This window comes from Passer domesticus, chromosome 3, assembly GCF_036417665.1.
Source record: "Passer domesticus isolate bPasDom1 chromosome 3, bPasDom1.hap1, whole genome shotgun sequence".
NCBI lineage: Eukaryota > Metazoa > Chordata > Aves > Passeriformes > Passeridae > Passer > Passer domesticus.
This window is the reverse complement of record NC_087476.1, coordinates 95,681,717-95,703,809: the sequence shown is the minus strand read 5'-3', so window position 1 is coordinate 95,703,809 and position 22,093 is coordinate 95,681,717. Positions and strand designations below refer to the sequence as shown.

Genomic DNA, 22,093 nt, shown 5'->3' with positions numbered 1-22,093 from the left:
ACTGTTCTTCAGCAAAATACTGAATATCAAGGTCATCTAGTGAAGGCAATTTTAGAAAGACTTTAAGGTTACTTGGATGTAAAAGCACAGTTTTTCAAGAAAAAAAGCTCCCAGAAGACTGATTATTCTATTTTTAGTGAAAAATTTGGGTGATGTACCCTAGGAAAGGTACAGGGCTGCTGGGTACGCTGCAGAAGAGCTGTATGTTCAGCAATATGTTCTTGCTGAATTGAGCAAAGTTCTAAAGGGTTCATTTATATTATTGTTGTTCACCAGTGTAACTCGTGAATGAGAGCTATTCTAAGCTTAGTTCTGTCACAGCACTTCTGAAAATTTAAAACTTGTGTTGCTGGCTTAACTCTATTTTGCTGCAAGGTAGGGAGTGGTTGCTTCTGGATGGCAGCTGAACAAGTTAAATAACAGGAGATATTCTGAGGGAGCAGAAGTTTTGCTTTTAAAATTGAGAGTTGCTTTTAAAATCCAGTAGAGGATTCTTGACTTAAACTCATGAAAGTATGTGATTTGGAGAGAGCAGATAACTTCAGAATAGATTTCCAAAATCAGTGTGAGGACTGCTTGTTTTTTTCTCAAGTCATAGGTAATGCCGCCTTAAGCTTTAAAATCTGTTCTGCTCCTACTATTGACAGGCTGTTCAACATTTGCCAAATACTCCCAAGTACTTTTAAGTACAAAAAAAAATAGTTAAATGTCAGAGTTGTTAATCACCAATGATTAAACATCCCACAGAATGTGAGGGTAGTGTAAGCTCATGGGAGTTGCTTGTGTGCCGTTTGTAAAATTGCATGCTTGCAATCTTGTGTTGTAGTTTGTGGGGTTTTTTTAGATCTGCTCTCACAAAATTGACTTCTAAAGCCATAATTTCAGACATAAGCTTGGCTGGAGCTGCTGTGGAAAGAAGCAGAACCAGCTCCTTACTCTTTCACTGGCCCTGTCTCAAGTTCGCAGAGGATATATTCATCACCTTGGGGAACTATTTACGTTACATTTTTGATTTGTTGTATCTTCGTTCTAGGAAGAAAATATCAGTTCACTGCAGTTTACTGTGTGGTTGCTGTGTGGCCACATAAGTGCATGTCTGCAAAAAAAGCAGAGTGGATGGAAAGGAGAGTGCTTATTAGCAATAATGCTGACCCAATTTTTTATGATACTAGGGAGAAGTCTCTGGGTTTTGATGTTATGATAAAACTGTGAGTTACATCCAGTTAACTGGCCACTGTCATCTTGGAAAGCAACACCAGGTAAATGCTTAGGGTGGCTGTGCATACCATAGCTGACTTAGTCATTGAAGAAACTATTAGTGATGGCACAAAATGAGCAGCTTAATTGCTTGGAGGGAGGCACACCAGAAGCAGTGTGACAGAACAGGTTAAATACATTTTTTCCATTTCATGAAAGGCTATGGAAAAAAACTATGCAAGTGGAATTTGGAGCAGCCAATTCTTGACCCACTTTCCTTTTCCTTGCCAGTATTGCATTACATAATCTACTACACTCTGGCATAAATTTAGAGGGATTAAAAAAAAATTACTATTTTTTGCTGAAGTTTTTCTTACCTGCCACTGTGCAGCTCATGTCTTGGATTGCTAATTACTGTTACTGAACTTCTTAAGGTTGTTTACCAATGATTGTGTAGATGTAGAGATTATTCCAATATTAATTAGAGTGGCTTTTAGGTAACTGTAGGATCTGTTGTGCTAAAATAAGTCTCAGTGTTCACAGCATATATTTGCTTTTATTCCTTTTTTTCTCCTATGCCATGTCACTCTGCTTAAAGCTCACTGGAGGAACGGCTTGTTCTCTCAGAGCACTGTGCATGTGAGTTTGTGTATTACAACAGGAAGTGCTGTCCCTATCGAAAGGCTAATTTATGTAAATCAAAGCTTGTTTACAGCATTTTAGATTAAAGAGAATAAATTTACCTTTAATGTTGATATATTTCTGCCCTGGGTAACTTGACAGCTGTTAAAAATGATGTTTTCCCCAATGCTGTTAAAGGCTCTTTTAGCTACAGATTTTGCAGTGTGTGAAGCTATGACTTGAGTGGTTAGCTGTAGTAATTTGTAAATGAGTCTGAAAAACATCTCTGATGCTCTCGATCTGGTTCTTGGAACCTCCTCTTCAATCCGTTCTTGGGGATTTGGCTTTTGAAAAACTAAATGCAGCGTTGTTTACAATCTATACAAAGCTCAGCTGAGTCAAGAGAACTTGAACAAAATTCTAGTTGTAATGTAAGCTGCTGAAATAAGTGCTTACCCTTACTTGTGTGCTTGCACCACAGCTGTGGCACATATGTTCCGGATGACTGCTTGGCAAACCTTTCAGTGTCTTTGTGAATCCAGCAAAGTGCTGAGCCTTTCAGGGTCACAGGAGCCTCTCATTTCTCAATATGTAGTACCCTTGTTGCTGATCTGGCAGCTGTGGGAGAAAACTGCTTGTATCTTAACTGTTATTGGTAATTATTCCTCATGAAACTCCAGGTTTTGTATTACTTCAAACTTTACTGAACCTACGTGTTTACTCTGGAGCTGGAGACTGTTTGGGTGGAAGGTGCCTTTGCAAAGGTACAGTGGCTCAGATCTTCCACCCTTCCCAAAGGATGGAAGTGACTGATCATCACGTGCATGCTGTCTCCTCTTCTGAGAGTGATAGACCTGTCAGAGTTGTAGAAGTGTCTCCTAACTTGGAAAATCTGAAGTGAGATTATAAATTGCTTAGTTGATTTGTCTGTTAAGGACTTGCAGCATTTATGGTTCTACGTTGGAAGTAAAGAAATACCATTGAGGCACTGACTGGCAATTGGTGATGAAATCAGGGACTGCATGTTCTGTATCTTGCTTCTCATGGAAAAATCCAGCACCACTCAAAGCATCAATGTTCCAAGTTGAAACCTCTTTGTGTGACTTTCGAAGGGAGCTAAAGGTTAGTGTTGTGAGAAAAACTGATTGGGTGGAAGTTATTTAAAGTATTATGGGCACCCTACTTGAACTATCTCAGTTATCTCAGTTTTGATCTCAGTGCTTGGTCTGATGCTGCTTCTGGTAATGCTAATGTGGTGTATACTGGGCTTTCCTGGGTTTGAGTTCCAAAACTAGAGTGGATATAAGTGTGCAGTTGTACTTCTTGGTTTTGATCTGTATGAAATGACATCAGTCTGGTACTGCAAAACATCATGAAAGTTAAATACAGAAGAGAATGTCATTTCTTATGGTTAAAAGAATGCACTGTCTGTAGTGGGAATACATGACTGGAAAGCTGGTTGTGGTGCATGGTGCTTTGGTGTGACTTTGTTGCAAGCTATGGGTCTAAAATAGATCAATTGTTTAATTAAAATGATAGCCATTGTAATATGAAGACTCTGCTTGTGTATGATGGCAGTTTATTGTGCCTATCAGAAGGAGTCCCAGGTCTCTAAAGGGGATCGTTATAAACTATTGGAACACAAGCATTTGAAATTAAGATTATCAGAACGTTTTGGTACCCCACAAAGTGGATAGTCAAAGCAAAAGTGCAAAGCTGTCAAGCCTGAGTTTGTTTGTTTGTGGGTTTTTTGCTAATAATGGGGCTGAAGATATATCTGTAAGAAAATTGCTCAGTTGTTTAAAATGTGATGAAATGGAAGCCTGTAGGCATATATTGTTTCCGAGTCACATTGATTGTTTCTGATGTCTACCTTTGTATTCCTCTAATATGTAAGTGAACATCTTAATTCATGAGGAATAATAACACAAAAAGTGTTGCTAAAACGCTTTCTCAAGTGTAGTTGAAATCTTAATTAGCAAGAGGAATGTGACTTACCCTGTCGTAAATATCACCTGGTAGTGATTCACTGGGTGTCACTAAAAGAAGTCCTGTATGACACAGCCTTTTTCTTGTGAGGTTCTAATGAGCTAAGTATTTCCAATATTTCCTCAACTTCAGATGTATTATTCCTCCTGCTCTTTTGCCACTCAAACTAGCTGTCCCAGGATCTAATTTTGCATCTCTGCCCTGTTTTTGAAAACCGTTCTTCAGTTCTGCCTTTTCAGGTATTCCTGTGACTGCTTCCTAATCTGTGTTTACCAAGTGTCTGGTGTTTATTAAACATAAATATTTATAGCACAGTGTTGGCACGGTCAGATGTGCAGTTACACTGGGACAAGTATGCAGTGGTAGCCAGAGCAGAGTATTTTGAGTTTAACACTGGGTGACCTAGGACAAACTGTTTTCCCTCATATCCTTTCTTCCCCATTGCACAATGTAGATAATGCTAGATGTAATTATACTGACCTCCTCTCTATAGTGGGTTTTCTAGGAACTAAGCAGAAATAAAAGGAAAAGGGAGGTTATGTTAGTGTAAAAAAAAATTACAAGTTTACTCTTGTGTTTTGAAGAGGGAAAGCAGGTGACGTGGGAATTTGCTATGTGTGAGCTACTTTTTGCTCTTCTGTTCACAAATTTATTAGACTAACTGAAATTGCAGCTAAATTTTTTATGAAGTCTTATTATACATGAATTTGAAAACATTTGGGTTTGAAGTGCAAAAGTTGAGTATTACTTTTCCTTGAAGTTACTGCTGTGGTTTAATGTTGAATGTTAGTTTCATCTAAAACATGGCAGGGCAGGATGTTCACCTGTTGTAGACACTGATAGATTCTGGCTTACTCATTTGAACTCTGAAGTTGGGTTTGTGCTGAGATGCAAGACGGAACTGGGTTGGCCAAAGTGACAACACAATTGTTCTATTTTGCTGCCTCATTAAAGACACACTACAGCCTCTGACAGGAATCTTATAGGTACTTGTAGAAAGAAGCAGCTGCAATAAACTTGCCAGAGGATATTGCTTGGAGTGCAGTGACATGCAAATGCTTTTGATTTTATGCTAAATATAGGTCTGAGTGCCTGACTTACAGGTTTTGTGAATTCAGTTTCATTTCTAATTAGAATGTTCTTGGCTGTAAATGTTTCAGTAATTTAGAAGTCATTATATATGGAAGTTTCATCATTCATAGTATGATGTTCCTAATATGGCAGTTTCAGTTTATTTAAACGTAATAACATCTATGATTTTTTTTTCTTTGTGTTTAACTAGTGCTGTTGAACTTAACAGTCCTAAAGAAGTTTACCTTGTGCTAATGTGGAAGTGTTTTCATGTTTTCTGTTCTCAAGATTTTTCTTGTCTTTTATGAATACTCTAGCATAAAGGAATTGTTAAATTAAACACTTTTTTAAATTGTTATTTATTGAGATATGGACAAAAGCAGAGCTTAAATTGTTCTCTTTTGAGACCTGATTCAACAGGAATGCATACAGATCTTTAAGCACAGATTACCACAGTTTCAGAGATTAATTTTACAATTCATTGGACAGCATAATTCCAAGGTATTTGGTACATATATAGAATGTGATGCTGGCTTTTTGTCAAATATAGGTTTTAAATACAGATAATCTGCATTTAGCTGTTGCATTATGTCTGTGTGGTAGTTACCTTCAACTGTTAAATATCTCATTGCAGTACGAGGATGTCGTCCCGGGAAGATTGTTCAGATGACCGAAGCAGAAGTTCGGGGTTTGTGCATAAAATCACGGGAAATATTTCTTAGCCAGCCTATTCTTCTGGAACTAGAGGCACCTCTGAAAATTTGTGGTATGTAAGCTTGATATATACGTTATTTCAATCTAGTTCTGTGCTAGGGGGATTGGAAGAATAACAAGTCGGGCAAATGAGGTTGAGTTGGGATTGGAGAGAGGTCTTCAAAATCTTGAATGTAGTTTTCAGTTTTGGTTGGATTAAGTGAAGAAGAAGCAGCTAGCACTTGGTGCATTGCTGATGCTGCTCGCGCTATTTTGGAGCAGGTTTCCTTGTCAATAAGGGCTGCTTGTGGCCTCATCTAGTGCAAATTTTGCAACCTGTTCCTTGCCTGCACAGAGCTGGTGCTCTTCTGATCACTATTTCAGAAAGCAGTTAGCTGCTTTTAAAAAACCCGCATGTTGCATGTTGAAGTTGCTCACTTCAAAGCATAAATGAAACAAAGACCTCACGGAATGAAACACTTGAAAAATTGAAGACATTGTTAGTCTTTCAGTTGAGAAAGTAAAACTGGATGCAGACTTAAGTTAGGCTTAGTTACCGTGTAACAAATTCCTTGAGCTTTACAGAATGTTTTAGCAAACATCAGTATTACTGTGAAATACAAATAAATGTTTTTACCTTGCTAAGCATTTATAAGATGCTAGACTTTTTCCAAAGTACACTGTAACTACAAGCTTGTAAAAAAGTGTTTTAAAAGTTTTGTAAATATTGGATTGTAATCATCCTTCAACTTTCTTATTAACAACAAACAATGCCTTTGAAAGCATAAAATTCCTTGAATTAGATGAGTTGAAGTGTCATAATTTTAAAGGGGAAACAATCTTCGTATTCATTACTACTTATATCCTCAAACATAGATTAGCTTCTTCCTGGCAGATGCAATGTCTGCAATGTTTCTTACATTGAGAGGATATTACCAATTAAAAAAAAAAAAAACAAACCCCCAAATAAAACAGCCAAACCCACAAACCAACCACTAATGGCAAAGTCATTTTTAAATGACTAATTGCTTGGTAGGGTGGGGAGGAAAAACCAGCCCAGCTTGCCTAATGACATAAAGTTGAAGGCAAAATGCAACTTTATCACAATGTGGTTTCTTTAGACTTTTCATTGTAGTGTAATCTTATTCTCTTCCTAGATGAAGAAAACATGGAAAAAAAGCGTGGGTAGATTATATATATGTAAAGGTCTGCAAAGAATAATCAGCCTACTTCCAAGTGAGGCCTTCCTCATCTGTTCAGATCGAGGCAGTTGAATGGACTGTTAGGTGTGCAGTAATAGGTGTAGCTAATGCACAGCTAAATAAGGCATTTGTTATCCTAAATTGGGTTCCAAACACAGTGAAAGCACCAGGAAGTGTCAGGTGCATCTGAATTTAATATTGGAACAATTGTCAAAGCTGCATTTAGATAAAAGTGAAAGAAAGATGATTGCTTTCACCAAAAGTAAAATATGCAGCTGGTATTGCTTTGAACTATTACTTTTGTGTGTTCAGGCAATACCTGAGGAACCATAATAGGATTATCTTGTCTTACAATCAAGTCAGTTCAAAATAAGCTCTACATCTCAAATGGCTGTATTTTAATGTAAGATGAAAGATGCTCTTATGTAAATGTCCATTTTAAAATAGATGTGGTTTTTAATGTAAGTCTTTATATCTGGTAAACTTCAACTTGTGCTCAGATGAAGCTGTGTTTTAAAATGCTAAGTGCCCTGAATGGAATGGTAAATGCCTTGGTACCTTTGTAAAATTGTTTCTGCAAAATATTTTTACCCATTAAGTGCATTTGTCCCTCTGTGTATATGTGTCAATGAAAGTAGTTATAGACAACATAATAATAATATTTTCTGTGCTGTGTTTACTTGGTAGTTCATTCTGTTAGTGCTGAAGTCTGGGGATTTGATAACATGGTTCTGGAGTACTAGACTCAGCATAGAAACAATTTGTTGAGGACTCCTCTGCTTCTTCAGGTTGTGACCTGGAGACTTCTAAGTATCAATTAGAATACAAATCATTTGTGTTGCAACATGTGCAAAAGAGATTTTAGCCAGTGGAGCTTCAGATTGTGACTGGAGTTGGGTAGTAGATACTGACCACCTCTACTAGAAGAAAACTGGAAATGTGATTCTTCTCCCCAAGTGAGAAATAGTTATGGGAGCATGCTGCCTAAAGGAGAAAGTTTTGCATTTTTCATGGAAAGCTTAAAGGAATATAATACAGCATGTACTCTTCTTACCACTGTATCCTTTAAGAGTTGAACCAGAGAGCATACAGGTTTGGGAACCTTTTTTCAGATGAAAAAAGTTATGTGAGTTGTTCTTTCTCTTTTGAGGCCGTAGTAGCTCGTGCTGTACTGGAGAATAACTCCAGTCATTTTGCTAGCAAATTCAGGATTTTGTCACTGAACAAGCACCTTTAGTGAAAATACATTGTGTGACGCTTAGTGTACCAGACCAGGAGGTACTGAATCTAAATAGCATACAGCTTGTGCTGAAGGCTTCTGGCATATCTGTTTTGCATCCAGTCACTCTGGTAAGAAGTTTCCCAGTCAGCTGGAGTACATTGCATGTATGCTGGAAGTTACTGTAGAGAAGCTTTGGCATCTTCACCCATGTGGACAGCTCAGAGATAGTTTAGCTTTGGCTGCTGTGATGTGATACACTGGGGTGGTGTAAATGCCACACAGAGCTGTTCATGGAAGGCCTAGTTTTAAGGCTGGCAGTGTGAAGAGTAACATGACAGGTATTTTTCCTAACAGCGAGTTGCAGGGTTGAGTATCTTGTAAGGGATGGAGTCTTTGAACCTCCGTCTTGCTTGTTACATGCATCAAAGGAGGAGTCAGTCTAAATGCTGGGGGATGGGATTCTTAGTAGAGCAATGTTATGGAAATTGACCTTTGAAGTAAGTGTACTTTGCCAGCACAGTGTTCAGTTTCTCTCCAGTCTGAATTCTTCACTGATCTGTTTTTGCAGTAGATAATGTGACTTTTTTGAGGTACATTTGCTTCCTGGTCATATACCTGTTCAGTTAGAGGTTTTCTTTCTGATTGTGTTTCAATTTAAGTGAATTAAAGCTTGGTTAGAAAGCTTATGCTTTATTGTGAAGATTTTTGTAGCTTTTGGGTTTCAGATTGGCTTCATACCTGACATAGCAATTCTGCAGATACGGTGAGTTATTTATATCCTGTGAGTACTTCAGCTTTAATATTAGCATGGTTCTTACCTCTGTAATGCATATTGCCAGTTCTTAAAGGCAATATTAATGCCTTTTTTAATACCACTGAATAAAAACTAATTAGCCAGCTTAAGTTCTTGACTTGTGTAAGTCTTTGTTGTTGCACTAATTCTTGGTAAACTTTTTTTTTCAGGTGATATCCATGGTCAGTATACAGACTTGCTTCGATTATTTGAATATGGAGGATTCCCACCAGAAGCTAATTATCTTTTCCTTGGAGATTATGTAGACAGAGGCAAACAGTCTCTGGAAACAATTTGCCTATTACTGGCATATAAAATCAAGTACCCGGAAAACTTCTTTCTCCTAAGAGGAAATCATGAGTGTGCTAGCATCAATCGAATCTATGGATTTTATGATGAATGTAAGCAAAATCTATTACTTTTGGAAGACTATAACAGACTAATACTTTGTTTTGGAAACACTTGTAGTAGCAACTCTTTTAATGTGCAAGAGTTTCAATATGCTGTGAACCTGCTTTGAAAATTTCTAAGTTCCAAGCCAAGGTTAAAGTCACTCTGGAGCATTACTGTTTTTTTTCTTCTGCTGTCCTTGAAATGCTGTTGTAAGAGATTGAGGCATAAGTGTGAAATAAAGAAATAAGAAATAAAACCCTAAGACAGTTTGCTAACATTTTTGCTTAGGCTCTGGTATGTATTACAGGTTGTCTTTAAAAACCAGCTTCCTCTTCCTAATACCACGCACTGTTTTTGTAGGCAAGCGGAGATTTAACATTAAGCTGTGGAAGACCTTCACAGACTGTTTTAACTGTCTGCCTATTGCAGCCATTGTGGATGAGAAGATCTTCTGTTGTCACGGAGGTAAGCTGATGGCTACTTTTAAAGGCTGTATCTGAACTGATTTGGGGTTACTGCTATACCAGATGGAGTGTGGCTGTGTGTACCTGATTTAGCTGGAGATATTTAACCTTGTGTTGTCTATAAAGGTCATGCTTTTCTGTGCGCTGGTCAGTAGACTGTCATTCTTACCTGGTACACTTGGTCTTCTTGTGCCTAAGAGGGAAGTGTATCTGTAAGTATTCCCATCAGTGTATCCCTCTCTGAAGGTTACTTAATGCTAGAATTGTTGCCTACTTTGCCACCTTACATGTTACTGTATATCAGTAACATACTCAGGCTGGCATCCCTAGCTGTGAAGAGCGTCTTTCACTAGTAACCTTGGCTCTGTACTCTCAGCCTCTTTAACTGTTTCACAGCACTTTGGTGGGTGGGACCGCTGAGGTCACACAGTCGAGCCTGGCTTGAGACTTTTGTTAACACTGTACAGGTTAGACGTGACTCGCATGGACTCCACGAAGCCTTTGCTGCTAGATAGTCTGCACTCTGTGGGTACCTGTCCCAGTGCTGCCCTGTTGGTGTACTAAAATAAGTGTTTGGTGTTGAGCTGACCGAAGTCTGTGACTTGTCTGAATCTTGGAACGTACTTGGGTTCTTGACTTTGTAGAATAGGCCTTGCCATGATTTTACAGGCAATGATGTTTAACAGATTTTCAGAAACTTGCAGTGTCAAACAAGTTGACAAGAATTTCAATTACTTGTAGAAAGAGCCATCCTGCCTTTTGCAGCTGTGTTTGCAACTGCCTCCATTAATAAGCAACTTTAATGCCTTTCTCTGAGTGATCTAGAAATGATTTGGTAGATGTCACACCTGTGTTACCAGTGAGATGGAAATTAGTGGAAATGAAGGCAATGCAGAGATGTCTAGTTTGAACACCTCCGTTTGGAAGTAGAAACAGTGTGTAGCCCAGAGTTCCCGAGATGACTCTTCCAGACTTCATGAGGTTCTATTGATGGCTGCCATCCTGCCTTTATTAATTACAGGTATCAATTCAAGAGCTGTGCCTGTATGGAATGTGCTTTAAAAATGGTCTGGAGTATTGTCTTGTATTGAAAGCTTCTGCCTTCAGTGCCTGCTAGAATAAGCTAACAGGGTGTTACACATAACATGCTCTGAGATATTGTTAAGTCCCTGTAAAAACATACTTAATGCAGTAATACACTTGGGTCTGCCAGTCTCTGGGTAGCACTGACATGTCAGAATACCTCTTTGTTTACAGCTCATCTTTTAATCTTATTCTCAAGCCATGTGGTGGTGTTTTCTTCTTTTTAAGAACTGATATCTGTCTTACAGGCTAGATCTCATAGTTTTAAGAACATGAGATAGAGTCGCTTCTGCGCCTAGGTAGCCAAATACCAGTGGCTAAAAAACCATGTAATAGATTTGTTTCCAAAACAGCCTATGAAAGAATTACTGTTTTACTATCAATATATGTTTTAGAATTTTGGTTTTTTGGAGAACAGAGAATGAATAGTAACAAAATGCTGGGGTGTTTCAGGCAAACAATTAAATTTAGGCAGAAGATAATGAAAGCATCTTAGCAGGTAGAGCAGAGTGCTATGACAAAACCAGTAGCTTTGTGTGTACATATTTGAGACCTGAACCATGAGAAAGAAGCCTTGAGAGCTATTTTTTCAAGAAAAAAGACTCAAAGTTTCATTGTAAATGGGGGAGGGGGGGGGCAGACGGGCAGGCATGTGTGAATTAAGTTTTCCTACTTGACTAAACAAGAGGTTATGTTGTGCATAGTATGCTTTAAGGATCTTTTTATGAAAAGCAGTATTTACTTTGTTATTCATTGCTAATTGCCCCTTAAATTGAACATGCTTAGTCTGTAACGGAAATTATTCTGAAATTATTGCCACACTGAACTAATCTGCAGCTGTGAAACAAAGTGAAAAGATTACTTATGTGCTGTGTGTTCCTTATAAATGGAAGTGGACGTTCAGCACAGAAATAAGTTTTGCCCTTTTTCCACTTTTCTCCAGTCCTATCCAAACTGCATTCCAGATCCAATGAAGTAATGGACTGTCAACGCCTTTTCATGATGTTACTACTCTAATAGTCACTGAGGCAGCAACACAAACCATTCAACTCTGCTGGAGGTTGAAGCTAGCATGTAGCATAAGGTAGGTGCCTTTTTTACTATATTGCGCATTTTTGCATAGTTTATTTTAAAAATATTGTCCTCTGGGATATAATAAAACTTTGCAAAACCGCATAACATAGTAAAACAAAAGGCACCTAACTTCAACCCCAGTAGGTCATCTACAATAGCTTAATATATCAAGTCATCTCTTGTACCTAAACTTTTCTGGGCATCTGTTTTGAGTTACCTATCTTGCAATATAACTGAAACCTCTCTTGCTACCCCTGTCTTTAAATGTTCATGCTAGTGAGAGGATCTTTCATTGTATCTTTTCCATCAGCTCCCTCTCTTCCCACATTCCTCACACATGTAATAATTTGTCCTTTTTTTAAGCCTGTCCTCTCAACTAACTTCTGACTTTGCTCTTTATCTCACTTCATTAAAGCTTATTCCATAACCATTCCCGACTTCTCCCTTTCTCTCTGCATTGTATTCTGTACAGCATTGGTCCTCTTATCTATGACAGCACTCTCTAGCTCTAATCTTTGGAGAACTTACATGATTAGTTTCAAGTTTCTATAAATGAAGTTGATATTAGTGTCATATTGATGGAATACATTGGTCTTACCACACTGGATTGAAGCTCTGAGATGGGAGTTCTGTTTGTACAGTAAAATACTACATTTTAAGTAGTATTTTAGGCTCTGGAATCCTGTTTTTCTTGTGACATTAATGACAATGAACTGGATGTTGATGTTTATCTCTACTTAATTTACATAGTATTCAAAGATTACACTATAGAAATTAGTGCCTATCACACTTAATTTACCAATCAGTCAAAGAGTGGTTCAAATCAAATTTCATGAGTCTGCCAGGAGTAAGGAGAACTCTTTGTTTTCCCTTAGGGAAGAGGTGGTCATATGCTTCAAAAATACAGTATACTGAGTATACTTAAAGGTATTTTTTCTGTGCTTAACTGTTGTGACAAGACAACTTAAGTGTGTACTTTTAGTATGCTGTAAGTTTCAGCAATCATTTTACTGGAAGCAGCTTTACACAAGCTTTAGCATTCTTATATCCACCATTTAACACTGACCAGGTAGGACTTTTCTCTGTAGGTATGAATTTGAGACATTAGCCATTTCTTTGTGTGCAAGGGGAGTTAGGAAAATACTTTGGGAAAGAAATGGTTGCAAAGAAGTCTGCAAACCTGTAGGCAATTCCATAGGGTTTTGCTGGTTTCCAGTCATGTAAAATAGCACAAAAATGGACAGCCACATGGTTGAGACATGGTTTGTAGTAACATTTCCTTTTAAAGAACCATAGAGTGCTTTGAGTTGGAAGGAACATTAAAAGTCACCTAGTTCCCAAAGACCCTGCTGTCAGCAAGGAATCTCCCACTAGACCTGGATGCTCAGTCCCATCCAGCCTGGCCTTGAATACTTCCAGGGATTAAAGATTTCTTTTGGGTGCAACCTGAAATGCTGAAAGCTGTAACTTCATAGAAAGTCACAGATTGGTAATGTTTATTTCACTGAGACTGCCCATTACAATCTGTGGGTGTGGTGCCGTGTGCTAATGGAATGTGTGTCCAAATAGATCAGATCTGGGGAAGGGTAAGTGGTAATTTGTCCAAGTTTAAAAGGTGATTTCATACTAGAATTTATATTATTATTCCTGTATTGTTGTGTTTACAGACTTGGTTAATACTCCCTTTTAGTAGTTTACTGTTAGATTTATGCCATCCTTTACAACCTCAAGGCAAGAGCATGAAAAGAGCTTTTGCAAGCTGATGGTGATAGAAGGCTTTTACCATAAGACTGCTTAAAGAAAAATAATCTAAAATCTTCATACTTGAAGAAGTGTTCCTCAAGTCTGTATCAAATGCTTTGGTTCCTGTCAAATATCATTGTTCATGTAACATATACATTGCCACTGTGTAAAATCCAGTGTTAGCTGAAATTATTTTACACGGTGAAATGACCTTTCTAATGACAGCTTTCTTCTGTCCTGTTCGGAGTTCTGGACTGAGTCAAATTGATATGGTTTATTAACATGAAATGTGTTTCATCACAGATTAGGTCTTCATGTTCGATTTTCAGATTTGCAGCTTTCTTAATTAGATACCTTGGCCTAAGTCATTTAAATGCTTAGGACCCTTATTTAAGGACACATTAAGATGCTGTAGCATCTAGCAGGCTCTTCCATGCCTGAATGCCCCAAGTAGAGAAGCTTTAGGGAGTGTAAACTCCTCAAAGGGTAGCTTTGGAATTTCATGCCTTAATTGTAGTTGCATGTTAATGGCTAAACTATTGAAAGATAGCTGTGTCTCTACTCTGTGTTCTGGGGGTTTTTTTGAGTAATCAAAGTACTGTGATTTCTATAATTGACTTCAGCAGCTGAGCTACGGTAGATGACAACCTCCATGGCTAAAAGGATGGTGATGAGAACCCCTTGCTAATTTCACTTGCATTATTCTGTCCTCTATTCAGCAACTTAATTGTCTTATAGCAAACTGCCTTTTGTTTATGTTGCAGTGGAAACAATGGATGCTGTGTGTCTTTGAACCTCAAATCTTGTGTTCTCTGGAACCCTTTCCGCAGGTAAAATGCGTATATGAGTCACTTGTTTTTTGTACTTTTACAGGACTGTCTCCAGATCTCCAGTCAATGGAACAGATCCGGAGAATTATGAGACCTACAGATGTTCCCGACACAGGTGAGTGACATGGAATTTACTGTAAATAAGTCTTAATGATGAAACAGGTTTAATAAATTTCTGTGCAAGTGATGTAGTGACTTAATGCAGCCTCTGTTCACAGTACAGTATTCCTTGGTGCCTGTGTAGGATGTGAGCCCTGTTCCTCATGATGGCTGTTATCTGATATGTTAAAGGTTGTTGTATGTGTTGTTGTTGTTGTTGTTTGTCACAGCAAAGTGCAGTATGTTTTTCAATATATGTTTTTGGATACGTGATTCACAAGTTTCCCTTGAAACATCTTAGAAATGTAATGGAAGATAAAGGAAACTGAAGAGGTAGTTCCCCTTGCCTTGGTTAGGGACACACAAACCTTTTAGTCCATCAAAGAGCATAACTGTTCAAAGTTAAACAGTACAATAAAGTTAAATTTCCTGGGTGTTTCAGTATTTGGGCTTCTCTCTTTATCTCTCTCCTCATGAAATTTGAAAAATACAGCTCTTACTTCACTGTAGTTGGGATTTCAATTTCATCTATCAATGTATTAGTTGTGAAATTTTCTTCTACTAGGTTATTGTTCTGTTTATGAATGTTGGATGCAAATTGCTGGTGCTTTCTGTACAATGTTTTTTTGAATGGTTTAATCAGTCTTTCTCAGTGTCTCATTACAGATTTTTTTACTAGTGGATTGAAAAAACTGTTGAGCAGTACAATGGGATGGTTTTTAAAGTGTTGATTTCAACAGTGGTCTGAAATTAACTTTCTGAAGTTAAGCTCTGAACCTTTTTTTGAACATAGGTTGCAATTAAACTTTGAAGTAGAAGAGTTGTTTCCTGTAATGTTCCTTAATGCATGGGAGTAATTCAGGGACTAATGTTAATATATCTACTGTCCCTTAAACAACATCACTTCTGTGCAAGCCAGTATATACACTCCTGACACTAAGATGCATTATGGACTGGTGAGTGATTGTTTCTGTAGTATAAATTACTACAGTGTTTGTCCTTTTATGCTACTTATTCAGTCAATGCATAACCAAATAAATGTTAGCACAAATGAGTCCATCTTTGCATATATCAGTGTTCCCAGAAAAGATGGTTTTATTCAGCAGGCAAATAATATTGTTTGAGGCACCCCCACTTCAGGAATGCCCTTACAGAACATAGTTCTCGTTTCCATGGACACTCCACTGAAATATTCTCTCTTCTTAGTACCTCCTAAAAATAAGTATGGAGATTTTTTGTAGAAGGCTTTTGTTTTGTGTAGTGTTTTGTAGTGTTATCTTTGCTTTCAGAAGCAATAGCTGTATGTATACTGTCAGAGCTAAAATGAAATGTCCCATCAGAGGCATGTGTGCAGTGGTACAGTGACAAAGGTCTTCATCTTTTGGATCTATTTAAGGAAACCGGTTTTACATATTGAAAGTAAATCTTGTGGAAAATTAAAAATAAACTGAAGTAGTCTCACTTCCATGGAGGTTTCAAGCCCTTCAAAGCTACCTCTTTGTGGAGGGGTGTCACTCAGGGAAAGTTTGTGTTGATACAGAAGTTTTGGTAGGTGATCATGTGGCTGTGCTAGGATTAGATCATTATGGTGGTGGCTTCTAGCCTGATGAAAAAAGGCTTTGCAACTTCAACTACAGTTTAAAGACCCCTTTAGGACGGGTTAGCCTATTGTTCTGTATGACCCTAAAGATTATTTGATTTTGGGGAAAGAATAGAAGAGGAAGCACTTGCTAAATAGCTGAGACAAGCAGCTTCTATCACTTGCTGGAAACTCAAGGTAAGAAGCCATTACGGATTGCAGGGCAATTATTGTTTTGAAAAACAAAGTTAATCATTATGGAACTAAATTTCAGTAAAGTTTTTATCATGCACTGTCTGTGTTCAGGAGTTTATTTCTAGATGGAAATATTATCTAAAATGCAGTTGTACTTGTTCTGTTCTTTCTCTTCTAAAAACAAATCAAATTTTAGCCTGTTATTAGAGAGGAGATGTGTCTGGCCCCGGAGACCATTTGATAAATGTATGTAAATATTAAATGGTGTAGTTGCACAATAGGTTTCAAACATTGGTTTGCTTGATTACAGCTTGAAGCATCTTTTGTTTAAGAAATAACATCTTCAACATTTTCTTCAGCAAGTAACCAAATGTAAATGTCAATCAAACTTCTGAATGGCAGATGAATGAGCCTACTGGCTTATCCTTCAGATTGTGAGACAGTGCTGTTAAATATTTATATGCCTATGGGTCATCACAGGTAAAGAAAGTACAATTGCATGGAAAGCTATGCTTTTCAAACCTTTGGGGGTTTGTTTGTGTTGCAGTTGGATTGGCCTGGTTCTTTCTCTTGCTAATATTAATGGGAAGTTCTATATGTATAAAGGCATTGCAGTTGATCTAGAGGAATCTTTTTTAATACCTGGTGTTAACTCCAGAGCTGGCTGACCTTTTGTTGGCAGCAAAAAAAAAAAATATTGACCAGTGCTAAAATGCCAGGGAGGCTTATTGTTTTCGCTTAGCTTCCAGACTGGCTGTCACGAGGCTTTCGGAAACAGTCAACAGGGGTCCCAGCAAATTGACCCTGCTACGTGAGACAATGTATCAGTGTTTTGCTGTGTTACATTTTGATTTAGTCACCTAAGGTTCTTCCTGAATGGTAGGAATCGTGTTCAGAAACTTAAGGTGAACAATTACTTGCTGCCTTTATAACTGGCCGTGCATAGGACTTTTAAATTTACTGCAGCTTTCAAATTAACCTTTCTCGGTGAGCTGTGAAATTAATGGTTGCCTTTTAATACCCATGCACTTTAATATTTTTAAACTCCTTTAATGCTCACTGTAAACACGCTGAATATTGCAATAAAGGATTATTTCAGAGAATTATTTGAATCTGACTTTTTTCATCTCAAGGCATTTTCAATGGTGAGCGGGTAAACAATCTAGAGATTTGCAGACTGTACTCTTTGAGTTGCAGTTTAAGTATTGTTGCATTTGTTGTTAAGGCTTATTTTCTTTAGGAGCATTGCTCTGGTAATTACAGTAGAAGTGGTTTGCATTATAAAATACCTTCTAAGATTGGCATTTTCACTTTCATTATCTTTCAAAGGTTTGCTCTGTGACCTGCTGTGGTCTGACCCAGACAAAGATGTGCAAGGTTGGGGTGAAAATGATCGTGGGGTCTCTTTCACTTTTGGTGCTGATGTGGTCAGTAAATTTCTGAATCGTCATGATCTGGATTTGATCTGTCGAGCTCATCAGGTATGAATGTTGTTGCTCTTGCTTCTTAAAACCTCTCCTGCTCCTTGTCAGGAGTGTATGTTTGGAACTTAATTTGCACTGTGTTATTTCTAGAGAAAACCTCTTTCTAGTAAAGGGCCTATAAAGACTATGTCCTTCTGTTGGCTCATGATGAACTGTGTTGTCTAATGCCGGTTGAGTAGAATACTAACACTGGATTTCTCCATTGATGTCTTCCTTTCATACTGCCTGTTCAATGTTAGACTGATGTATGTGAACTTCACAGGTAAAGTCTCCAGATTTACAGGGGCAGAGTGACTTGAATTTCAGATTTACACTGAAGTTTGAGTTCTTCAGTTTCAGCAGTAGACAATTCCCTGGTAGTTCTGGCGTGAACTGCCTCTACTTTGCTTCATGGAAATAGTCAAAATGCATTTAATATCTCTACAAAGAAGTCTATACATAAAAACTTTCACTGTTGCTAGTATTTTGGTTCAGCTATTCTGAGTATTTTGGCTTAGATTATTTTTATTTCCTCACATTTCAGTCAGGCGTTTTTGCATTGTCAATCCTCAGCACACTTTTTTATTAGGTTACTTCAAGCAAGAGTGCTAGTTAGATGGACATCAGGTTTCAGTTTCCTGTATAACATTTCAGTGTCATTATTTAATCTATTTTAGAAGCTCCTTCCTGCTGTGAAACAAAAATAAGCTCTTTATTTTTTGTCACTGTTAGGCTTGGGTACACTCTTAGAACACTTAAAGTTTTTTCTTTGTAATTTTACTGCAAAAACATTAGAGAAAATTTAGTATCAATTCCTCATGCTGACTGGATTTCTTAACTGCTGATCAAGATTACTGCCAGTTTTCTACAGTCGTATAGTTGATTGAGTTCTTTATAAGAGGAGGATGATATCTTACAGAAGATCATGATGATTGCACCAAAGTAAGCAGTTGGTTGTACTTGTACTACGTTGTAACATGAAGCTTTTGTCTTGGAAAAAACGGAACTTCCTTAGCTGGTGCATCATACTACTTGCATGATTGTAAAGGTGTATTGTGCTCTTAGACAAGATCTGGCAGAATCACTCTTTTTTTATAATTTTGATACTCTAAAATCCCCTACACTTGAGGTGGGTGCAGTCAACACCAATTTAAGCAAAACTTAATTGTTTCAAGTTGCAGTGAAGGTGGTATTCGAACCTTGTGTGCTCCAAACTAATTAGGTCAAACATCCACATTCTGTGTATAAAGCATTAAATGCTGGGAATTCTTACACTGGCAGTGTATAATTGGATTTAAACTATGAAAATATTAAACAGTCAAGCTGATGTGTGCTTAACATTTGAAGTGGCAGATATAGGATATGCTATCTGGCCTGGCATTCAGTGTCAGATAAGATAAAATGAGTGAACTTGTCCCCTCTGAAAGTCAAGACATAAAATAGCTTTTTGATGAGTTCCTTTATCTTTCTAATATAAAGTCCAGTTTGCCTCAAGATACTTTTTTTCTTCAGAATTTCATATGTAAGCTGTATTGATTTCTCTGGTGTTGACAGGTGGTTGAAGATGGATACGAGTTCTTTGCTAAACGGCAGTTGGTCACCCTTTTCTCAGCTCCAAATTATTGTGGAGAGTTTGACAATGCAGGAGGCATGATGAGTGTGGATGAAACTCTGATGTGTTCCTTCCAGGTATGGTATATTTATTTGTGCATTAAGGTGACTCTTTGTGCTGGGCTGTATGGACTGAGTTAGTGTGCTCGTTGATGTGCTGGTGGTTAGTGTAAACCAGTATTCTTGGGCTACAGAGAGCACTGCACAGGAGGCTGGCATTTGTGAACAACTGGAACTGCAAACCAACTGTTCTCCAGAAAACTGGAATTTGATGTTTTCCAAACTATTGCATATTAAATTGTTCATTCCATTCAAATGCTCATTTCAAAATTTAGAGTTTAATTGGGCGATTTATTTTTTTTTGTCACACCTAGTGACTGGAGTACACGATTATGCAAACTAATGGTTATAGGGACCCTTCTAATATGGCTTCTTTGGATTTTAGTCCCTATTCCTTCCTCGATGTGTTTTCAGCCCCTTTTCTTTCCCCTTTCCACCTCATAGTGGTAGAACTAGAAGGATTTAGAGTTGCTGTTACTGTTGCATGTAGAACTAAGAAATTTGTATGGTTGTGATATGATTTCCACCCCCCCCCCCACCATCCTCATCCCTGTTGTTCCTGCTGAACAAGGTTTCATGTGGGCTTAACAGTATTTGAATGTTTTTAGTTATTGCTGACTCAAAGGAACTTCTTTATTTTCTCTAAGATATTGAAACCATCTGAAAAGAAAGCCAAGTACCAGTATGGTGGACTGAATTCTGGGCGTCCAGTCACTCCACCTCGCACAGCTAATCCACCGAAGAAGAGGTGAAGAAAGGAAATAATGTAGAAAACACCATCAGATCTGTCAAGGACAAAACTCCATATTACAGTATATAATAAGTGTGCACTGTAAAACCATCCAGCCATTTGACACCCTTTATGATGTCACACGTTTAACTTAAAGAGACGGGTAAAGGATCTTTATTAATTTTTTCTAGTAGAAAGATGTGCGACACTGTATTGTAACAAGTATAGCTCCAAGTTCTAATATCCAGCATAGAGAGGAAAAAAAATTAGGAAAAACTATTTCAACTACATATTCACATTTACCACGGTTTTTAAAGTTGACCAACATCCCAGTTAAAACTTGGTGTAATAGTTAAACCAGATGAGAGCATGATGTTCCATTTGTGTAATGTGGTCTTATTGTTGCTTAATTGCTTTTACTTTGGTTATTTTGTAGCTAGAATGATGCGGAATATGGTATCTAGTCTTATTTCCTGGCTCTTTGAAATTGATACGAGGAAGGGGCTTTCTAGAACACTCATTGATCTCTTATCCTCCCCCTCATCTCCTGTTTTTTCATTATAATGCCGTGTGCCCCATTATAATGCAAAATTTATAGTACAGTAATGATTAAAAGGCAAACTGAGTCCCAAATGCCCAGACTGGACAGCTTGGCAGCCAACATAATTAAGACAGAAAAACCTGTCCTGACCTTTAACTTAAACTGCCACACAATGAAATTGTGCACTACACTATTTTAAATTATTGACATTACACTGTGCGATGGCACTTCATTTAACTTAGATAGGACAAAAATGGTATTGCCTATTAGTTGGTAACTTGATTTAGTGGTACCTTGGCTTTAGTTTTATTAGCATGAAACACCTTTGGCATGCTTAGCTTCCAGGTAACTTCCTACCTGCATCAGAATTCATCTTACATAGTTCCACAGAACATGAAGATCCGTATTTGCTAAGCCTTTGAAAGCTGACATTCTTTTTCAGAAGAGGGTGTGTTTAAATGGATGTTCTTCAACATACAATAGGCTAGACGATGGATGGTGAGCTGAAAATGCTACAGGAATGTCCAATTTCATAGTAAGGCTTACATCACTAAATATTCTATCCATTTGGATTTTCATGATCAAATTTCATATACAATTGTATAGACTTCTGCTTTGTAGTGTACTATAGTAGCAATAATTTCTGTACGTGATCAAGAGTTATGCAGTATTTCTTTTCAGTTCTCTCCTTTATCAAAAGAGTTAACATTGGCAAACAGCAAGATATAGAGAAGATACAAAATACATAGTAGGATAAATGAAAGGCACAGATTTGTGATGCTTTAGGATGCAATACTTATTGGACACAACTACAAAAGCTTTTACTGAATACTGTCAAATTTGTTAGATTCTTTGGGGGAAGGCTGCAGATTTATACCATTCTAAATGTGCATCAGTAGATGTAAAACTCTTGACTTCAGTATTGTCTTTGAAAATGTTAAACTGAGGATTCTAGTAACTTATGTTTTATGAACTGGCACATTATATAATGCAAGAGATATATTGATTTCTGACACAGTGAGCAAGTTCTTTAAAATGGATTTAAGTCTCTTTTCTAATTCCATTTTATTTTAAATGTAGGTTTTTTCATTTAGTAAAAGTTGTCTAATTCATTTGAATGAAGTCTGACTGGTTATTTTAACATACCTGACTTACTCAAAATGTGTGGAGTTGATTGTTTTTAAGGAAAAGGAAATCTTACAATGTATCTATCTGTTACTGATTTATACTGGGTTGGTCTGTGGTTTTGAATAATGATTTATTCTACCCCACTTCAAAGCAAACACCAGTTTCAATGCTTAAAATAAAATGAAGTAGATGTTTTTGAGGTTGTTCAAAGACACTTGTTCTTAAAAGTCAACAATAAGAGCTGTGTGAGGGTAACTGCAGTTTGGGACAAGGTAATCAATGAAATCTAATCTGTAAGCATTGACAGGGTAA

At 37.5% G+C, this 22,093-nt stretch overlaps 1 protein-coding gene across 2 annotated transcripts in view; it reads left to right on the top strand.

Moving 5' to 3' along the window:
• Nucleotides 1–21,771, top strand: part of PPP1CB (protein phosphatase 1 catalytic subunit beta) — a 28,883-nt gene extending 7,112 nt beyond the window's left edge. For both annotated transcript variants that reach the window (XM_064414491.1, XM_064414492.1), the window contains exons 2-8: nucleotides 5,513–5,644; nucleotides 8,959–9,189; nucleotides 9,542–9,646; nucleotides 14,419–14,490; nucleotides 17,578–17,729; nucleotides 19,266–19,400; nucleotides 20,030–21,771. In XM_064414491.1, the coding sequence (XP_064270561.1) occupies nucleotides 5,513–5,644; nucleotides 8,959–9,189; nucleotides 9,542–9,646; nucleotides 14,419–14,490; nucleotides 17,578–17,729; nucleotides 19,266–19,400; nucleotides 20,030–20,134 (932 nt within the window). In that variant the 3' untranslated portion in view covers nucleotides 20,135–21,771. The remainder of the gene's footprint in view (nucleotides 1–5,512; nucleotides 5,645–8,958; nucleotides 9,190–9,541; nucleotides 9,647–14,418; nucleotides 14,491–17,577; nucleotides 17,730–19,265; nucleotides 19,401–20,029) is intronic.
• The last annotated feature ends 322 nt before the right edge of the window (nucleotides 21,772–22,093 follow it).